The sequence below is a fragment of the Hoplias malabaricus genome, chromosome 9, assembly GCF_029633855.1.
Source record: "Hoplias malabaricus isolate fHopMal1 chromosome 9, fHopMal1.hap1, whole genome shotgun sequence".
NCBI classification, from domain to species: domain Eukaryota; kingdom Metazoa; phylum Chordata; class Actinopteri; order Characiformes; family Erythrinidae; genus Hoplias; species Hoplias malabaricus.
Genome location: NC_089808.1, coordinates 20834586 through 20856131, shown reverse-complemented (window position 1 = coordinate 20856131; position 21546 = coordinate 20834586). Strand labels below are relative to the sequence as shown.

Genomic DNA, 21546 nt, shown 5'->3' with positions numbered 1-21546 from the left:
TGAAGTAATGTTGCCTCAAACCCTAAAGCAACATGTCTAGGGAATTTTAAAATCTGAATATCTAGAGATATATCACTAGGTTTCCAGGGAGCAAGTGTATTCCTGGGGTCCTATGTTCCATAACTCCTTATATTCCTAGGGAATAAACATACATAGGGGTCTGATTCTCTAGGTCCTTATGTTCAGAGGTTCCCCTTTTACCAAAATTAAGTTTTCCATATTTTTTGGTCCTAGTCCCAGTTTCTGTAGATCCTGTCTATTAATCAATAGACACCATGTTAAGTATTATGGTCACACCTGATCAAACAGTATGGTAAACATGACTGATGTGTTATGAAGATGCAGGTCAACCTTTTCACCATCAAATATCATCAGATATATATCTAATATGTGCTCCTGCAGGTGAGCTAACATTATACACATGCTGAGTAATACTAGGAAACTCTAGCTGTGCTTCAAATCGTAGTCAAATCGACAGGCAAGGGTTAAAATGTCAAAACCAAGGCAGCCACTGATGAACCTTATGAATCAATAAATGTAAAAAAAAAAAACACATAGACAAAGCTTAGGTCAAAAACAGAGGACTTTGCAGATTCTGAGTCTCTGAGTCGCTGCAGGTGAGAGTCATTGCCAAAGGCAGGTTGGAGCAGGACCTGGAAGAATCCATTCCCTAGGTAAAAGTGGTTAATTTTATATGACCAAAAGGGAGAAACAATGTCAGGTGATGGTACCTCACTTGACAGAATGCAGTTTCACTGTTATTCAGTACAACAGTTGGAGGATTTATATCATTTTAACTGATAATTGATCTTGAATATGGTAATATTCTGAAAGATGAGAAACCACCCTGTTTTCACTCCCATGGCCCTACTTTTCCCTTCCGGATCAGGGGATGGAAACGGCAACTTTCCGCTCCCAAACCTCTGCCCTGCCCTATATGTATCTGTTCTAGAAAGCCATGGAAAATGTTCATTTCTGAGACCAGAGGCTGGTAATTTAGGCTGGGCAAAAATATTAGAGCCTATAAATACCCAGGAAGGTACAAATCCATTAATATTGTATTATGCTGTGTTGCACTGGATTGCATGGGCAGTTTTTCCTACAAGGTCTGGACAGTATTGTCCAGTAATGTGTGGTGCTGTATTGTTTTCCTGTGTTTTTTAAAGCTGTGCCCCGTTAAGCCACACAATCTTAACAGCTCTCTAGGACAGTCTGTTTCATTGGAACTATTTGTCTTCAGACAGTGTGGCAGGCTAGCCGTCACCTCCTAATGGAAGCTACCCCATTAAGAGCTGCCACAAAGACGGAGAGCAACTGCCTCATTACAATTTCTTACATGGACACCTACACTTTTTTGTAAATGCAAAAACACCTTTGTTTTTTGTCAAGTACAGACACTAAGAACATGAAAACAGCTAATGTAAAGTCCAACATTTTCTTGATATTGTCCAATATGCTCAAAGACCCTCTCTGGCTGTTTCAGAAATTACTTGTTATTGTGGCCGAACACTGCTTTGTGGATTTGTTTGAATCACTTGGGCCATGTAATGATGTTACTCATTGCAAAGGTACTGAAAGGTGCTTTTTCACCCCAAAGAAAGGTAATCCAGCCTACACTTGGGATAGAGCATGGTCACCTTATCAACTCAGTGATAAATTGATTAGTTCTGAATAACTCCTCATCACCAAGTTACTGCATGGTGCTCCAACATTCTAGGGCAGGGGTCACTAATAAGGTGAACATGCTCCAGGTCCGGACACAGACACTGTCCTGTCCAAACCTGGACCTCTAACTGATAGAGAACTATTTCATTTTGAACAGAGTTTTTTTTAAGTGGTTTAATCTTTCTAGCAGTTATGGTACAGGTTTAGCACTCCAGGAAATTCACAGACCAATTGCATGCATCGTACAATTCACTTGTGACAATACTCAGCCAACTAGATCAATGCATTTTGATGACTGCTGGATGTCAAACAGCACATGGATCAACACAATACTGTCTTGGGGCCACAGGACATGTTAAAAGGTTATTTGGGACACTTTCAGGGTCTGTGCTGTGTGCAGTTAAAGCAGAAATGTTATAAATAAAGAGACATATCACTGTTTGAAATATGAACGGGTGTTCCCATAATACTTAACATGGAGTTTAGATAAGTCCCACCCTAAAGTAAAAAGAGCCAATCAGCTTGCTGGGTACACCACAAGCAGAGGAGGGTTGATGACATTGTGTTTCCAGCCAGTCAATGAATAAACTAACAACACAATAGGTGCCCAATAGCATGCAGCTTGTTTGTAGTCCAAAAGTGATGCTACTGGTAACCTAGGCAACCCCTTTGGCTCATCCCCAGTCTGTGTGTGTATCGATTAGTATGAGTAGTGTCTGCATTTCTATTGAGTGTCTTGAAATCAAGGAAAATCCTATCCACTTGTGTTGTTTTTACTGTAATTTGTAATTAATACCAGTTGTGATCTTTCGATCTGGTAAACAAAAGGAGATTTGTGATCCATTGAGAAGACTAGTCACAGCAAATGAGCTTAAGTTGCATGGTAATGTTGTCTAATAATGAAGAGGCATCACCTATAAACACAAGCCCATGAGTCGTTGACCTATTTTCAGGTTCAAAGCCGCCGTATTGAGAAAGTCATTCTCCAGGGTGATTAGAAAAGGTGGGGTTAGTTATATATTTATTCATTCATGCAGCACCCAGATTGCAAAACATATTCATTCATGAAAAGGAGAAGCCTTGTATGTGTGAGATGCCCAGTGACGTAAGCTGAAACAGGTCCAGATCATTACGGAATGAGCCGCAGCTCATTGCGTCTTATCTAGCATTAAAACTGCTTGGAAATGAAGCCATCACAATGCAGAAGGCGGCTGGATTGTAAATTTTAGCAAGGAGACATTGCTGGGGTTTGTTAAGCATGCTTTTCAAGGCTGAAATGTGTGTGTGTATGTGTGTGTGGGAGGCATTGTGTGTGTGTTCCTTTTCTACTGTTTATGACATCTCTGCAAAACAGCAGTGCTTTGTTTTTGACAGTCATTTAGTAGAAAAGATGTAGGAAAATCTACAAAACACTGAATTACAAGAATAACCATCAAGATAGGTTGGAACGAAAGACCTAAGTCCCAAAAATCCAACATCTTTTTGATGTAAACATTGTTGACATATAACGGCAGTTGTATTTTTTTCCATCATTTATTGAGATTACCATGCTCAACAGGTATTCAGACTTCAGCACTGGGCTTAGAAGTGGTAGTACTACACTTTCTGTACTTATAGATCATCATTCAATCTTTCTCAGAAGGGTTGGAGTTGGAATGTTGTTTAGAATCCAGAGATGGGGACTTGAGTCTGACATTTCAGTCACTCAAAGAGCTGGGCTCGAGATTTTGGACTCGTGAACAATCTTTATATGTAATGAAATTACTGGTGTTGTTAAAACGTGAATTATCTGGAAATGTAATGTGTTAATTCATTTTTTTACAGAACCTAGAAATGTATTGGCAGCTTTAGATGATAGAAACTCAGCATCGCTACTCTTGTCAGAAGGTACGCTGCCAGAAAAAAGTGTCACTATGGTGGTACCTTCAAGGTGTAAGAAACATAAAGGTACATTATTCTGTTGTAGATTTTACACTTGTGTTGATTTCATATGCCAGTATTTCATCTCCAGGACTTATTATGTGGACCAAATTATGTGATTTTATTTTATTCTATAATAAATGTTTACAAATATTCACTTCTCCTTCTGGAGAAGAGAATGTAATACCTTCAGGGAACACAACTGGACTTTAAAACCACTGTTATACTTTTAAAAGTACATTTATAATGTTTGTATCTTTAATGACCAACAATATACCTCTACTTTAATTTTTTTTCTGAGAAGGTACATGCTTTAAACTCATAAGACATAGCAATGCATTGTTATGTGTAGAGCAGTAGGCATTCATGCATTTCAACGATAATAGACTTCAGACTTGACTTGGACTCTTGATGAGAGACTTGAGACCTGGCTTGAACTTACCACTGAAAGACCTGAGACTTGTGTTGGATTCGAAAAAATGAGCATCTCAGAGGACACTGGCTCATTAACTCATGTGCAGCTGTATTGCAACATTCTCCATCCCAGGACTGCCTGATTTCTTACTGGACAATTGTGAAAGGGCCAGGTGGCTCTAAGATTTTGACATGCCCGTAACACAGGTATTGTTGTTTTCGGTGTATCAGTGTGAAAGGCCACTCACTGGACAGTAGTGGTCACACGGAGTCTGCGGAGGCCTGGGGTTGGGAACTGTCGGGAGTTGATGTAGGACACTTTGGCCATGGCTGTGTTGATGCTCTCCAGGTCGTCCCCTTCCATCACCAGCACCGACTGCGCAGGGTTAAAGTGAAACTGAAAAAAGAGAGAGAGAATAATGCAGGGTTTATTATTTCTATGTCTTTGTGTCATAACTAGTCCCAAAGACCCAGTCTGATTGGCTGAAAGTTATTTCATATGTGTTGTTCTGAAAACTGTGTAGTAGTTTTGGAAATCATTGCTAGATGGTTCAAAGGGTGTAAGGTTAAGAAAGTTGCAGTCTATATATATATATTATATAATAGTAGTAATATTGGAAACTTTGTTTGGTTATTTGAATTTAATTTAATCTTTCTATTACATTTAAGCTCTTCAAGCACTGTAGTAGTGGTATTGTTTCAATGTTATATTATTTTGGTCAAGAACCATATGTTTACAAGGCCATTTTATGCCATTTCATGTATCTGAAATCAAAAGGCCTCATATCTATGTTAGATTTACGAAGAAATATTTGTAAAAAAAAACATTGCTTGTAAAAAAATAAAAATAAAAAATACAAACAAACAACAAAAAAGAGGCAGGTAAATATGCTGTATTTCCAGGGCAGGGCATACTCAATTTATTTATTTTTTTCAAGAACAATATGAGTAACTAATGGTGTTGCTGTATTAAGGACAATATTTACCAGAAATTAAATGATATATTATATTATATTAACATTCACCTCACAGTGCATGTCTGATATTTTAAATCTAATTTAATATGTACTTTTTCCAGAACATAATTGTAAGTACTATTCTAAATTAAATACTACACATTCACCATACATTATATGTAATAATTTGATGTTGGAATTAATGTTATTAATATTTATTTTTCTTGTGTATTTGTGTGTGTGTGTGTGTGTGTGTGTGTGTGTCGTTGATGAGAAAGGGAGACAGAGAGAGAGAGAGAGAGGGTGGGGGGGGGGGGGGGGGGTAGATAGAGAAAGAGGATACACCTTGATGCCTTTGCCCAGACTCTCTAGAGAGTTAATGTCCAGTCCCTCTTTGCAGGCCTGCAGGCAGGAGATGACCTTCTGTGTCTCGATTTTTCCAGGACGAATGGTCAGCCCAGAGAGACTTCCCCGGAAATACTGTGTGAAGCGAGGAGTAGTAACCTCACCTCCTGAAACACACACACACACACACACCCACACACACAAATAGAATGCTCAATGTCAGTGTGTGAAATACCAAACAGTAATTGAGGGGGAACTTGCTGTACACTCTTAAAGTGTGGTGATATGTTTCACTGTCTCTGTGGCAGGACGCTCAATGGGATGGCATACCTTTAATTGGGGAACATAATTGTACCACATTTTTTAGTTAATTGTTGATTTTGTAGTTGAATTATTTTTCATAACTCTCATTTCAACCCCAAATATCATTTTGTTTGCCTATTTAAAACTGCACAGATGTAAATGTACAGATACTCGGATTTAATTCTGGAGAAGAGAATGTAATGTACCTTCAAGATACATGACTGGACTTTATGATCCCTGCTGTATGTTTGAAGGGTCATTAATTCTGTTTGTACCTTTATCGAACAACAATGTACCTGTTCATGACCCTTTTTTTCCTGACAATGTTGCATTAATAGAAGTGAAATTCGTGGTTTGGAACCTTTTCAGGGTTTTGACTTTTCAGATGGTAATTTAAAATGTCTTTGAAAAGAACTTGGATTTTTATGTTCAATTTCATCAGCCTGAAAATGCCTACATGTTATTATGAAGCAAATAAACAATAAAATACATTTAAAAGCATTAATTATTTTCCACCAACACTAGCCTGTGACTGACCATTGTTCATTAACCACTTTTAATCATTCATTCATTCATTCATTCATTCATTCATTCATTCATCCATCCATCAGGGTCATTATGAGTACAGAGCCTACCTGGAATTATTGGATGTAAGGACACACCCTGGACAGGGGATCAAACACTCACTCAGTCACTCAAACACATTTTCACACACTCACCTAGTCACCCACACATTCACACCTGTTAATATAAACTGCAGAGAAATATATTGCCAACAGAAATAGAAGTTTTTAGCAGCTACACCTGCTTCCCATCTCTCTCTCTCTCTGGGTCTTCATGTTCAGTGCCTAGCATGCGCTGGAGTGGTATAAAAACCCGCAACACTGGATTGTAGAGTTCAAACCTGGAAAATGGGTGACTACCAGCTGCTGGGTCATTGTAGTGTAGCTCATGAGGCTTTCAGTGGATTAATTAAAGGGGGTGTAAGACCCCCAAAACCTCTATATTCTTACCCCAAACGGCCCTGACACCTTGAACAAAAAGCTATGGAACACGATGGGTCTAATGGCAGCAATCTCTAGGACATTAAGTACAGGCTGGATATGTGTGGATAAAAGGGCCCATCTCTATTTTAACAATGTGTTTGTTTTTCTGCTCCAGTCTTTCTGCTGATGGGCTGGCAGCTCCAGAGGGGCTAATGGCTCCCATTGCAGCCAACTCTGCCACTCGCTCAAGCTCTTTAATTGCCTATGATTTTTAAATTATTTCCCAGACAGATGTTATCAATTAAATGTTATGACACAGACAAAACAACAGAGGAGCGCTCCTATCCCAGCTCGTGACTGCCCTCTGAAAAAAGGATGACATTACTGGGACAGCTGCTCTGCCACTATCTTTGTTGTTTCTGAAATTGTACAGAAAACAAAGGCAAATTTATAGCTTGTGTGTTTATCAAACTAACTTGTCACATGATTTATTACAGAGAAAACAAGCAATATAGCACAAAAAAACAGCTCATAACTGGGACTTCAGCCATCAAACTGAGTCTTTGTGAGGTCCCACACTTCAATTCTGCCGTAGTGATTTTAGTTACATATTGACTACATAGTACATAGTACATTGAGTACATAGTAATTACATAATAATTACCTAAAATTTTAGCACAGGTACATATGATTAGGTTCAGTCTGCATAATCTCCATAGAGCTACACTACAAACCAATGACCAAAAGAAGGGTAGTCTGAAATCTAAGGACTAAAGGAACTTAGTAGAACCGTGTTCTCTCTAATGATGAAGCCCCATCCCACATCTTTATGAAATTTGTGATCCAGAAAAAAACATCCAACATCAGATTCTTATAGTTGAATACAATCAAATTCTTACACTACCTCACAAATGTCCTCATCTGGGTTAAATAGAACATTGTGTACTTTTAATTTTTCCTTGAACCCTTCTGGTAACACAGAGATACAATTTAACCACCCATACTTTAGGTAGCACTGAAGGTTTTGGTGGCACTAAGCTTAGCAGGGAGTTGGGGTTAATCCTATTTGATGTGTCATGGAGACAATAGACAGCGGGTTCCATTTCTGTCTTGAAGAGCGATAAGCATCTCAATTTGGCCAGCTTGAAAGAACATGGTCCACAACTTCCATTATGAGGTGGCTTGTCATTACATTGTTGATTGTGTTGGACGAAAAATGGAGTGAGTCCGAGAGGCAATCTCTCCCGCTAATAGCCTGAAAAGTTATCAGTTGCGGCTTAGTGGAGCTTAGACCAGATTCATTGGGATGTAATAGCCAGCGAACTTCTCCTCTATTCAAAGCCTTTTAATCCCCACTCTGGGGTTTCCTTCACAATCACCATGTCAACACCAGAGAATAATACAAGAAGAAAATCAGCAATCAGTGCATTTGTGGAGAAATCTAAATGCCGCTCAACATAAAGAAGCTAGGACCTCAAGGTCCTCGGCAAGGGTGCACATTTTCACCACTTCTTTTATTAAAGCAGAAGATTAGAAAATGATTTATCACTTAAAAAGGGAGTGAAGTATCATTTCTCATGGCTTTAACATGGTCAAGGGCCCCATTTCAGAACTGTGAAATTGACAGGGATGAATTTCCCTTTGGAATTTTGTTTACCCTGGGTGAGTTCTATTAAATAGAGGCCAAATAAACTGCTAACCTCTTGGTATACCAGTGGGCTCCACCCCCTTACTTTCAATAAATGTCAATAATGTACATTTTTCTAACTGTCCCCCTTGCAACCATCCACACACTTTTCCAAAAGTTAGGTCCGTACACTGCAAAGTGGGATGATTTTGTTGTTAAAGCAATAGTTAGATAAATACTCAATCCATTCAATTTTACTGTGTATATAAAATAAAGCTGTGACTAGGTGACTAAAATCCAAATTAGCAACTCAGAATCAAGTCTGCAACTCAGACTTACCTTGCCAACAAGCACCAACTGTCAGCTGGACATCAATCTGAGAGGGATGAATGGGCCAATCATCTGTCACCAGGTACGGTTCATATGTCACTCCATCAACAAAAAGTGTGACGGCAGGAAATTCCACATTGATGACATAGTAGTGCCACTCTTTATCACAAATCTGTGGGAAAATAAAAGAAACTTATAGTATATTATGTACATTAACCACCAAAGATTTTTGGACACTCCTTGATTTAGCACCTAAGCCAATCTTTCCCAGTAACTAGCATTACCCCCGACATTGGACTATGGGGAGTTTCCCAGCTCTGGAGCTCCACCTTTTTTATTGACTGGAATAGTATTAGTGATAGGTATACTTGTGTCTGAATGCAATCAACTTTGCATAGCAGTGTAACATCTCAGTAGAGTAAAGGTTGTTACTGGAGCAATATCATGGCCAAATCCTTCATAATTTCACTTATTTGGGAAGATCTGTACAATTTGCCAATGGTTACAAACATTATCACTTTTAATCATTATTAATTTTTTGGACTAATACAACTTATTAACCTGTTGACAAGTTCTTTGGAACGATTGGTGGTGCCGAACCTCAAATTGAATCAGTGCTTTGCATTTGAAACTTTGCATCAATAAAGCAGAGATTCAAATCAATTTGTGCTTATTAGCACTGCTATTAATCACTTGTCATCCGCTGGAAAATTAATGAAGTGCAATTCGAATGAGATGCTCATTAGGGCAGTAAAGATTTATGAGTCCAAGACATGTAGACTGATTTGTAAAATCAAGATAATATCGGACGCCTCTTGCTGCAACTTTCGTCTCCCACTGGTGCGTCGCGCAGTCCCAGCGAACAGCCAAGTGGTTGTCAAATCCCATCCGCCTTGGTTATTGTTGCTAACTTGCAAAATTGATTTCAGTGCAGCTATTCCCATCTTGCAATGTGTAACTGCTTTGCCAATAAATGATTAGTCAATATGCCAAATGCACTCCGGGCCAAAAGCAGGAAAGCTAGAAGTGATTTTGTCCAAATTAGTTTACAGTCCACTCAGCTTGCCAGCACGTTGTCACTTGCCAACTTGCAAATTCACCACATGATCTGAAGCCAGGTTTAACCAAAGATGTTTGCCTGGCATTCTAGTCCAACAGTAACAGACTAAACTTTTAACCAATTTGTAGGGTGGTTCATGGTCATGAACTCACAACCACTTGCCTATACATTGAGGAATCCCACACAGACACAAGAAGAACACACCGAAGCCCAGGACCCTGGAGCTGTGGGAGAGTAACACCAGCAATGTCACTGTGCTGTCCATCTGTTAGTTTACACAACAGAAATAGGCACTTCTCCTCCAAGCACTGTTAGCTGTCCGGTATCATTACATTAGTGATAATTCAGAAAGAACAGACTAACTGTAAAAGTGAACATCATATAACTCCAGAGGTGAACATGAAGGGTGAAATATCATCAGGTGTGTCCTTGGCTATATAATTTCAAGCCAATCCTACATTTTCTACAAAAACATCTCTCAAGCTGCTACATCTTTTCATGACAGCTGTGAATGTTTTAACTAACATGACTCCCCTGAACTCTCATTACATGCCTGGTGTGAGAGGAACGCCTGTGTACACTCTTCACGCTTAATTAAAATTATGCAAAAATGGAACAGAGTACAGTGTTTCTAACTTGTAATCATCTCGGCCGTACAGGCTCTGCCTTATGAAACTTTACATTAGTTGTTTGTAGTAGCTATGTGATTGCATTACACATTATACATTAATAATGCATGTTTAACAATGCAACTACTGTTAATGCATTCACTATTGCAATTTGAATCTCAACTTAATGTGTGGACCAGTGTTGCCCAAGATTTGCATATGACAATGTCAGGTGACATCTGGTTGTCATGACACCAACACTGTATCACTGTGATATACACTAAGCTATGAAGCAGCCTTTTGACAGACATCTTTTGGAATATCTGTTAAAATCTGTTTGTAAATGTTTATAGATGTTCATACAAATTTCCAGAACAAGACTATTAGGTATTCAGAGTGATTTCTTCCTAAAGATTAATGGCAGCTACAGTACTGTACACTCTTGGGTTGTACGCACCTCTGCACTGTATTGTAAAACTATAACAAAGACACAAAACACATTTCTACAGCATGAACAACAACTATAATTAAAAGACAGAATGATTATGTAATCCTTTACAGAAAATAATCATTCACTTCTGCTGCTGGAATACATTGAAATAAAGATGGACACCAGCTACAGCTGTTTATTCCTACGTATAGTTACACTAAAAGTCATTTAGACTTACTGAGTTATCGCCTTCATTTTTGCAGTGACCTCTGTGCACTGAGAATGAACTTTTAATCATCCAATGACTGTGAGATAAAATTGATGGAATGACATCCAATAGAACCATAATATCACAGTTCCATGGAACTTCTGATTACCATCACAGATAACTTGTAATTTTCTGAAATTATAAATCAATATGGTGGCTCCACTGACATTCATAGCAAAAAAGTGAAAGAGATATTGACCTGTGGGTGTCAGTATTAAAATGTGAGATTTTAAATAATCATAATATCATGTCTGGGTTTATAGCCAGGACATAAGGCACTGATTTGCAAAGTTTTAAGACCATCTGCTCAAGACTTCCATAATGTGCAGGACCACCTTATATCTTCCATTAACCACCCCCTGATGTCAGATAATTCTGCATTGAATAAATGATCACTCTTGAAATCTGTACAAGAATGGCATTTAAAGAAATATAGGCAGTGGTATATGAAAAAAAGGCATTCCAGGAAACCCAGCAGAAGGTTTGGCTATGGACTTGATTAAGCTGGAGATTGGAGCTAATTTTAGGTGCGGCCTTATCCACTTTATCATCTGCCACTTGGGTGGCCTGGTAGGAGTAATCACAATGTCTTGACTGGACGAGAATAAAACAGGGAGACAGAAAATTGCTCTTTCTTCCTGAGAGACTCCTTGTCATGGATTAAGCTGATAAAAAAGGACAAACAGACAGATAAGGTTCTCTAGCCAGTGGACTGCGAAAGTTCAGTAAGTTAAGGGAGATGAAGTACATTCTCCAACCTTTTGTTTACATTTCCATTTACCAAATTTTAAACCTATCCCTAATCCTAGCCCTAAACTTAACCATAAACCTGTCAACTCCAAAAGTGAATAACATCAGTGAATTGTGTTTGTGTAATGTTGTCTGTAACAGTTTACAGAAATGGTTTTGTAGACTGCTCTCTGTTTTCATAACAAATAACTTGAGTGAATTTGGAGAAACAGCACCCCCAATGGATGGAAGCTTGCTTAATGCACATAAAGCAAATACAAATCAAATTTGATCTAGTTTTAAAAGATTTTGTGGGTTGAGCCCCAGTCCCTTATATTGTTTTGTATCAGTGGTGTTACTCACTACCTTACACCAGACAGGAAACAACAGGACAAGAATGTCTGGCTTGATTTTCTCTGAATCAAAGTGATGGCTGGCATACTCGCCAGTGCACCTGTATTTTCTAATCCGAAAAGCTGGCCCTGATTCTAAGGTTCCAATTTGGGAAAATCAAGCTCCTATTCACTGCTCCTTCCTTTTCACTTGGGAAATCTTTGCGCACTTCTATAGAACAGCCATGTCTTTCACATAAACTCAGTTCAATTTATTTATAAAGACCTTGTTATGACTGATAATATTCCGAAGTGGCTTCACATAAACTTGGTCCATGGCACTAATGAGAAAGGAAATACTGAGCAGAATCATAAGAAAAGTTCTGTAAAACCACACGGAAAAAGTCCTATAAGGAGCCAAGTTCTAAAAGGACAAACTCTTTAAAACTCTTTTAGTCCTGGGGTAATTTCTTCTTTTACAGAAGCTCCTCTGTAGTTTCTTTCCATTTATTTTGGCCAAGTCTCTGTTGTTCTCTGTCCTCCTTTGTGAAATTAACAGTGTGAATTACCTACTCATACCTGACTTAACTAATATTCTTGTGGATGAATGCCAATTCTCCTGAATTCGCCTTTCTATGAATTCTCATAGAATTGTTCCAACAATTACACTGTTTATTTTAAATGGGTAAATAGCCTTAAAATCAAGTGATGCATTTTTAAATGAATTTCTTTATGGAACCAAAAGTGGTTCTTCTATGGCATTGTTCAAAGGACCCCTTGCCACACTTTTTTTTTTTTTAAGTGTCATGACAATCCCTCCCAAAAAAGTGGAGGCTTCTACTGCAGCACTGTGTCTTGTGATGAGTGTGAACTATCAGTATGGAACAGTTGAATCTCTTCAAGACAGTAGTATTGTGATACAAGACCTGCAATGTGAGATTGGACTTGGAATAAAGCTGGAAATGACAGCCATGTATCGCTGGACCTTCATCAGTAGCAGTGGAGAAGTGAGCAGAAGGTGAATTGGGATCAGCCTTCAGTGCAGGTTTGGCTGTTGATAGAAAGGCTTAAGAGAGATTCATGAGATGCCACCTGTTCTCACGGTGTCTTACTGCTGCAGGTGGCACTTTCCCAGCTCCGAAATCGACCAAAAGTCCAACGAGGAATTAGGCACACTACAGAGAACTATAACAGCAGTCACTTTGCTGGCAAGACACTCAGGAAACTGGAAATGACTTCAGTACGATTGTGGGGTTATTGGTGGTGGTGGTGGTGGGGGATTAGTCCCTGACAAAAACAGAGGGGGATAAAATGATAGTCTAGGGTCTGATCTGATAGGCAGAGTTGGTGGAAGGCTCTGGGAGCTCTGACTTGAGCTGGCCACTGGAGCATGAGATTGGCTGAGCATTTGTAAGTGGCAGCTGATATATGGGTGAGTAATGGGCCACAATCGGCTCTTTCTTGGAGGGACAATCAAAAGTCCAAAGGAGCCTTACCTTCCTTAGCCCTAACACTTAACCCTACCTCTCCTTTTGCCTAGGGGGTCTAAATTCTTGCTGAGAGAGAGGGGTAGGGCTGAGGGGAAGGGGCTATATATACCCCTTGAATCTGAGAATTTTTCAAGGCTATGTCTTGAATCACTGGCAAGATGCAAGGCTCAACATGCTTGAAGGAGAACTCTAACTGGCCAGTTCTGCAGTGCACTTTTGTCGATTACGTCAAGCTACCCCTGGGTTTCCGATTCTATATTGAGAGCTAGAGATTGAGCATCATTTTACAGGATATTTAAGTTTCAGCATAAAAGCTTAAACCAGAAAGAAAGCCGACTCTCAGTGTCCATCTCTACACTCCTCACCTCACCCTACAGTGCTACAAAATGATTTAGCGAAGGGCATTAAGCAGTGGTTCATTGCGAACAAAAGACTGCTGAGCAAATGATAGGAAGTTGGGAAACAATTCAGCAGGGGCTATTAAATTTTAAGGGCAGCCTCAGCAGGGAAGGTAATACTACACCACAAATAGGCTTCAAGGAAATGAAGGAGAGTGGAGTGGGGGATACTGTAAGCAGTGAGCTTGTTTCTGGGATTCTCTGTCAAATTCAACACTGAACCTCTGTGAAAAAAAAGGGGCTCCCAAGGAATGGTAGGTAGGCAAGGTATTGATAAAACCTTATGGAATACTAAAGATTCCTTCATACAAGGATTGCAGTTTTGTAAAGATAATAAGACTTCAAAGTTCTGCAAGATATGTAAACAAGACTCGATAAGAAGACCCAAGGTAAGCTCTAAGATAAGACTCTTGAAGATACGCTCCCGGAAAATGTCCCTAATTTTATTTCACAATGCTGTAGTAGTCGGATGTGGAGGAATATTCAAGCCCTGATGTGTACTACATGGCCATAATCATTTGTGCACATTCTAAATAACTATTGATGACATACTATACCAGACTGGAGGTACAACTAATCAATCATCACTTTTAATAATGACGGTACTGATGGTTCTGGATACTCTTGCCAATGTATGCAAAACTCTAGAGTATGGAGATTCAGGGCTCTACAGCCCAGAGTGGGGAGGCATTCAGTACATGTATGGATGATTTTGTAAAGCTGTTTGTCCTATAGAATTTTTGGATTGGGGGAAACCATAGAACCTGGAGGAAACCAATACAGATACTGGGAAAACACACACTAAACCAATGTTTTATAGTATTCTTCTTAATACTCTGGCATAGTATTAAAAGTAACAATTGTCATATTGTTTAAAAATATATAAGTCTAAATTTAAGTTTTAACATGCTATGAAATCACTATATTTAAATCATCTAAGCTAAAACTCACACGTATGTTTTGATACAATGTTATTAATATAAAGTTTTTGATATAATATTATTAGAAGAGCAAAACAAATCAATGCACATTACTTTTGCAGCACTATTTCCTGATGGAACTCTTTGTCATATTTACCATAAAATGCCAAAAGAGTGGGATTTACATTACACAACACTTTCAAACTTATTTGTACATCTAATAAAAATGATGTTTCAATCCCAAATGAGTTGCTGTTGTTGCAGGCACTGACTAGGTATAGGTATATGTATGCTGTCAGAAAATTTGTCACTGTGGTGGTATCTGTTGCTATGACTGTGGTGGTACCCTTAAGGGTACACATTCTGAATTAAATTAAATTTACATTCTTCAATTATAATTGTGGACTGTAAAATTGTGTTGATATATTTTTTACAGTTCTATAAAGAAAGATTGAAAATATCCACTTCTCCTTTTGGAGAAGAGAATAATATACACTTATAAGGAACAAAACCACTTTTGTACCTTTATAAGTATATTTAAATTGTTTGTACTATTAGTGACGAGTAATGTACCTTTACCGTAGCTTATTTTTCTAAGAGTGTAGCTGTCTTATAATCTGAATGCCTGCTGTAAAGTGTTGAAACACTCATTTCAGAAACAGTCCCATTATATGATAGTAATATCAGATGATCTCTACTGAGATAACAGCTGTCTACTGTTCTCCTCTCTCTTACAGCTGGACCGTGATAAAAAGCTGTAAATGTAGGGCAACAGAGCAGACTGAAATGGAAAACGAAAGCATATATAATGTCGGCCTCATGAAAGAAAGTCAAGGGTGCCTTTGGTATAACACAAGATACCAAGACTGTGCTTGCAAAAACAGGGCCATGTGCATAATTCTCACACTATGATGCTCTCTGGAGTAGCTGCACATGTGCCTAAATACACCATGTACTATGATGACAGATAAAGCTCACTGTGGACCTCTAGAACACCACCTGACATTAATGGGATGTCATTAGGAATGATCTGGAACTTATTATCACACATCTCTATGTGACCTATCCTTGAATTGCAGGTGACCTCACTGTATACACTAGCCACCATTCTGAGCACTTATTCATTACTCATGAACACACAGCTCATAAAAAATTTGTTTAAATTGTTTACATTTTTTTCCAGAAACAATTCTTCTCCCATTTATACATGTCAGGTTTATAAACAGACCTCTGTTTATCTGTGTCAGTCAATAGTGCTATACTCACTAGTGTACATCACTATATATCATCACTAGTGTACATCACTAAATAATAAAACTGAAAATATTGCACCAAAATAGTGCACTAATGTAACAGGGAAAGGTGATTTAGAATTATTTTCAACATACAGCACAATACATAAGTGCAGTGTAGATTAATTTATGACCTACACTGTGCTCTACAGAGGGTGTAGGGTGACATTTCAGATTTGGCCTCAGCTGCGCTGTCGTGTAGAAACGTCACTTACTGATCACTCACATTTTCAGACAATGAGTACTATTTTGTTAATCTTTAAGCCAAACCAGAAAATAATTTAGGCAGATAGTCACGATAAAACATTGTCCTTGAGTAATCTATTACACTTGTAGAGTGAAGGGACATTGTGAACTGATTTTTTACCATGTAAACAGGGGTAAATTAATGAAATAAGAGCAACAGAATTTGTTGCTTGTATCTGTTGTTTGTAGTGAAAGAAATCACAGGGAAAATTACACGATTACTGAAGCTTGCACATGATCCGTATGAATAACTCATTCTGATTCAGACAGAAGAGCAGAGAAATGCATTGTGGTCTAACCCTTTTCATTAGATCCTACAACAAACGTGGTAATGTGGCTAACAGAAGATAACAGCCTTTTTCTCCTCATTTTGCAACACTGTGGGATCCTTTACCCCTGCTCTGACACAAACAGGCAGTGGGTTCTGTGCTTCTGAGTGTTGTGACTCTCTCTCCAAAGATGTGTATGAGATAAATGTATCCATCTGTTTAGATTAGGGCTGCTCTTTTTTCCATTTTATTCCAATATGGATCCCAATGCCAAAAAAAAAAAAAGTAATGTGACTGCCACAAAAGGTGGACAAACTCATTATTAAAACCCTTGATTTAGCAAAAAAAGTATGAGTCTACATATGTCTAGGTACATGAACATGGCTTGACAGAAGTTTGACATGAATGTTAGCCTGGGCGGTGTCCAGTGGTCTCCAGCAGTGTCCAGTTCTGGACAGCAGTAGTGTGCCAGCGGGGATGGCGGTGGGCCCATGGTGCACTTGAAGGTGACTATAAATTACAGGGCTGACAAAGTGAGTAATTAGGACAGGAATTAGATGGTGGCCTCTAGGGAGGGGAGTCAAAGTGAGAGTGACCTCTAATGAAACCTCTCCAACTGGAAGAGCTTAGGGTGGCTAAATGAATCTGTAGAGGTTGGTGGTGTGTGTGTGTGTGTGTGTGTGTGTAAAAGAGAGAGAGCGAGAGAGAGAGAGAGAGAGAGAGAGAGAGAGAGAGAGAGAGAGAGAATGAAAGGCTAACTTCTCTTGGCTGTAATCAATAACCTGAGCAAAATTTTGGATTCCAGAGTTCAAACTTTCTGAAGTCAAGAGCTTAAAGGCATGTTGAATGTTTTCACAGCAAAACACATTGCCCTTCATGTTTGTTTTTTGTTCAGAAGCTCTGTAATTTTTAATGTGGAATGGTATTTTTAAACATGATATAAAAACAAAAAACAACTGTTGTTTGTACATGGCTGAAGTATTCACTGTATAAATTACCACAGATTTTGATTTTGTTCACTTCCCGGCTGTTAGTGGTCTCCTGAATTTGGAATCAGTTCCACCATACAGGTGGCATTCATGATTGTATTCAAAAAACACTTTTTATCAAATTTGGATGATGCTTCCTCACCAGTGGCTAGTTCTCCAGTCAATTTGTGAGCTGAAAACTAGTCTAATGTGTTTATGAAAAAAAAACAAAAACAAAAAAACAACATGGTGGCTTGGTCAGACATGCTAGACTTCCTCTAACATTTAACCTCTAACCTCACAGCAAAGAATTGGCAAAGAGACCTCTAAATGTTGAAAATCATGAAAGGAGATATTGCTTAATTCCAGCTCCATAGGGAGGTAACATTGACTTATCTGACAGATTATTTATGTGGAACTGACTCTAAATTTAGGACTGCGCTAACTGCATGAAACACAAAAACACAGACCAAAAGTGCTACAAAACTACACAACTCTAGTTACAAATGAGTTTCTGTGGCAATTCAAACACTGAATAAATACTTACAGACAAACTTCGGACACATACAAACAGCAGTCTTTGTTTTTTTTTTTTTTTTAATTTATTTATTTTTTTCTTTCTTTCTCTCTCATATCCTTCAAATATATAATTCCACCTTAAAAAACATGGAGCATCTGTATATAAACAAACCGCAGAGAACTGTAGTTCCACACAATCGTAGATGTTGCTTTTAATTGATCTGTGACAGCAAAAATAAATCAGTGTTGCCCATTTATGGAGCAGGATTAGACCACTATCCTCATCCCCTTAATGCTTTTCAGAGGTCTCTCCACAAATCCATTTGCTTCCAGCTGCCATTTCTCGTAGCTTAGCCAGCGATGCACATAGAAAAAGCCCAAATCTTTTCGAACCCAGACCCTTAGTAGTTTTCCTAATTTACAGAGTCAGGGCTGCATACTACCACCAGACCTTTTTACCCACATGCAAACAGACCAGACATTCATTTGTATTTTGCATTTGCCTTTGCATATTTCACAATACCATTTTCACAAATTACTGACACATCCACATCCTTTCAGACCCACAGTGTTGAACTGTATTCTCACAACGGTAGCGGCTGTGTGGACTCCTGAAGTTGAAAAATGAGACACACACTTTCTCTCTCAAACTACACCCCCCAAAACACACACAGCATGCTAAACACACACGGAAACAGCGGGTATTTTAGGAGATGACAGAGCTTGAAGGCTGATGTCTCTGGTGTAATGTAGATAGGTTATGCTTGTCGCCATGGCTGAGAGAGAAGAGTCCCACAGGGCAGTTTAATGAAGAAGCTTGTATTCACTTCATACACTACTGAGCTACATCTAATACACACACACACACACACGCACACACACACAGTGTAGATGTACACTTTCCCTCATCTCGTAAACAATGTAATGAGACAATAAAATACCATCCTAATGAGTCTGGGACCCTCGTGCAGACACAAGCCTGCTTAGGATGCAATGTTGTCACACACACACACACACACACACACACACACACAGGCACACACACAGGCACACACACAGGCACACACACACACACACACACACACACACACACACACAAAACACATTCCCCTTCTGAGCTTGGAATCACAAGCTAAAATGCAAATGTAGGTCACCCATCAGCTTATCATCACCATGCCCAGTGCCAATCTTCAACTTGAGGGCTGCTGGGGACCTATAATTTACCCCAGCATTATGTTGTGGACCATGGAGTGATGGAACACCCTTCAATATCTTTCAGATGAGTTTGTAATCCAGAACTCTATCATCAAATATATGTACTTGACCTCACTACTGTGGCTGTGTGCCATCAAATCTTCACAGAAATGCAGAGAATGCAACTAACTTCGTAGATTAACGTTGGAGGTGGAGACAAATATAATAGAACAAAAGCATAGGCTGCATTTAGGAAATGTAAAATGTGAAAGAAACACCACATAATCCTCCGTCAGCATCCATGACTGAAGTGCCCCAGAGTGGTGCTGAAGTTGTGCCACTGATGGGAGTTCTAATTTCATTATTAACTGCTGTGCTATAACAGTAATAAAAAAAAGATAAAAAGTATTTTCTAAATAAAATCACAAGCCACAAAGTGTGCATTTGGGGGAGAGCATTCCTACTGCTGTCTGTTGTTTCTCATATCACAGCTGTTGCATTGTCTTCATGACTCCCTCCCCAGCAGCTTTGATTAAAAAAAGAGAGCTGCTTGAAAAAATTCTTATCTACAAAAGAATGTGCTGCAGAAAATTTTGGGAAGCAATGACTAACAATAAAACTAATCCTACATCAACACTAGATATGACACTGTGTTTGAATATAAACCATTTAAGGTGGAACTGTGGAGCAGCATGTGATAAGCACCATTTAATGTGGAAAAAAAACTCCATTCTGAAATTTTTATCATTAAAAATGGAGGGAAACACTCAAATAAAAATTCAGCACCATTTAAGGTGGATGTGGTGGCCAAATTCTAAACTGCTGCACAGTGTAAGGTGGAACAGAGTGGCGTGTTTGGAACTCTGGTTAGAAAGCATTCTTTTCTGTATTAGACATCTTTGTTTGTTGCTAAAAATTACACAAAATGTCTCAACCATTACATTTGTACACCCAGTGTCTAACAACTACACACAATGATGTGTGTTTCTAAAAATGTACTTTTCACTTCAGGGTTTTAAGTTTTTTTTTAACATGAATTTTCTATGAAACTTTAGCCAGACAAAAAAAAAATGACTTCAAAACGCTACTTTGGAATAAGAGTCTTTGACACTTAAAGCAAGTTAGTAGCTGGCAGACATAAGCTGCACTGAACAGTTATATTCTCCTATCCAAGAAAAGAAAGAAATTTCTTTTCTACCTGTGTCAACCCAGCTCTATGATCTTGAGTGAGCAGGAAACTAAACTGCTTTCATTACATTTTAAAGTGAATAAACATGGTACATAATAAATCCTTTCATGAAATCCATTAATTTCACCAATATAAACAAAGTTCAAGAAAGCAACACTGACTGCACACTTCAGGTACACCTGATACCACACACCTGATACTGGGTGGTATTTTTCGTTGCTTTAAAATATGCATCCAGACTTTTGATTTTCTGTGGTTTATGGCACTGGGGAAATATGAAGATAGAATGAAGGGATATATGGGGAGAAGGAGAGAGAGAGTTTGATGGCAGTAAATGAAAGTGCGGGGGCAGCCCGAGGAGGCGAAGATGGGACAATAACTCATGAGAAGCCATCAGCAGAAGCAGGGAACATATCTCTCCATCCCTTTCCTCCCTCACTGATGGGGGGCCAGGAAGTTCACTGGCGGTCCATCACAGCACTTCACTGGAAAATGCTTTTTCATACACATAAACACACATTTGCACGCTCCCACACACACACATCGAGAGTTTCTGAGCTTGTTCGAACTATTTCCGCCTCTCACTCTCTCTCTCTCTCGGTCGACCAAGGTCCTGAACAAACTCAAAAATCCCTCATCCGCCAAGTGCCTTGAACCCCACCCCCCCCCCCCCCCCAACTTCTGCTCGCACAGTCCTGCATTATTGAGTCACATCCATTACATGGCATGGCAAAGTGACTTCCTCTAAATGGGGCCCTGCCAAGCGCTCCAGCCAGCCGTGGCCGAAGCCATCATTCCAGGCTTGTAAGGCAAAAAGTGAAAGAAAAATAAAGTAGAGAGAGAGAGAGAGAGAGAGAGAGAGAGAGAGAGAGAGAGAGAGAGTGAGAGAGAGAGAGAGAGAGAGAGAGGGAGAGAGAGAGAGAGGGAAAAGCTGTAAGGCACTGCAGGAAAATGCTTGGCAACAAGAAAAAAATAATCCCCCTGTACCTGTTTTGATTTTTCTCTTCTTACACACTCAAGATGACATCTCCAGCCTCAAAACATTCCAAATATTCCCAGTGTGGGCCCAGGTCCATAATGACAGAAAC

The 21546-nt window shown here is 39.1% G+C and overlaps 1 protein-coding gene across 1 annotated transcript in view; it reads right to left on the bottom strand.

The window, feature by feature from the left end:
- clstn2a (calsyntenin 2a) overlaps positions 1-21546 on the bottom strand; it is a 274828-nt gene that overhangs the window by 28002 nt on the left and 225280 nt on the right. Inside the window, exons 9-11 of the mRNA XM_066681745.1 lie at positions 8556-8718; positions 5301-5467; positions 4248-4396 (exon numbers count right to left, since the gene is read on the bottom strand). Coding sequence (XP_066537842.1) covers positions 4248-4396; positions 5301-5467; positions 8556-8718 — 479 coding nt within the window. The remainder of the gene's footprint in view (positions 1-4247; positions 4397-5300; positions 5468-8555; positions 8719-21546) is intronic.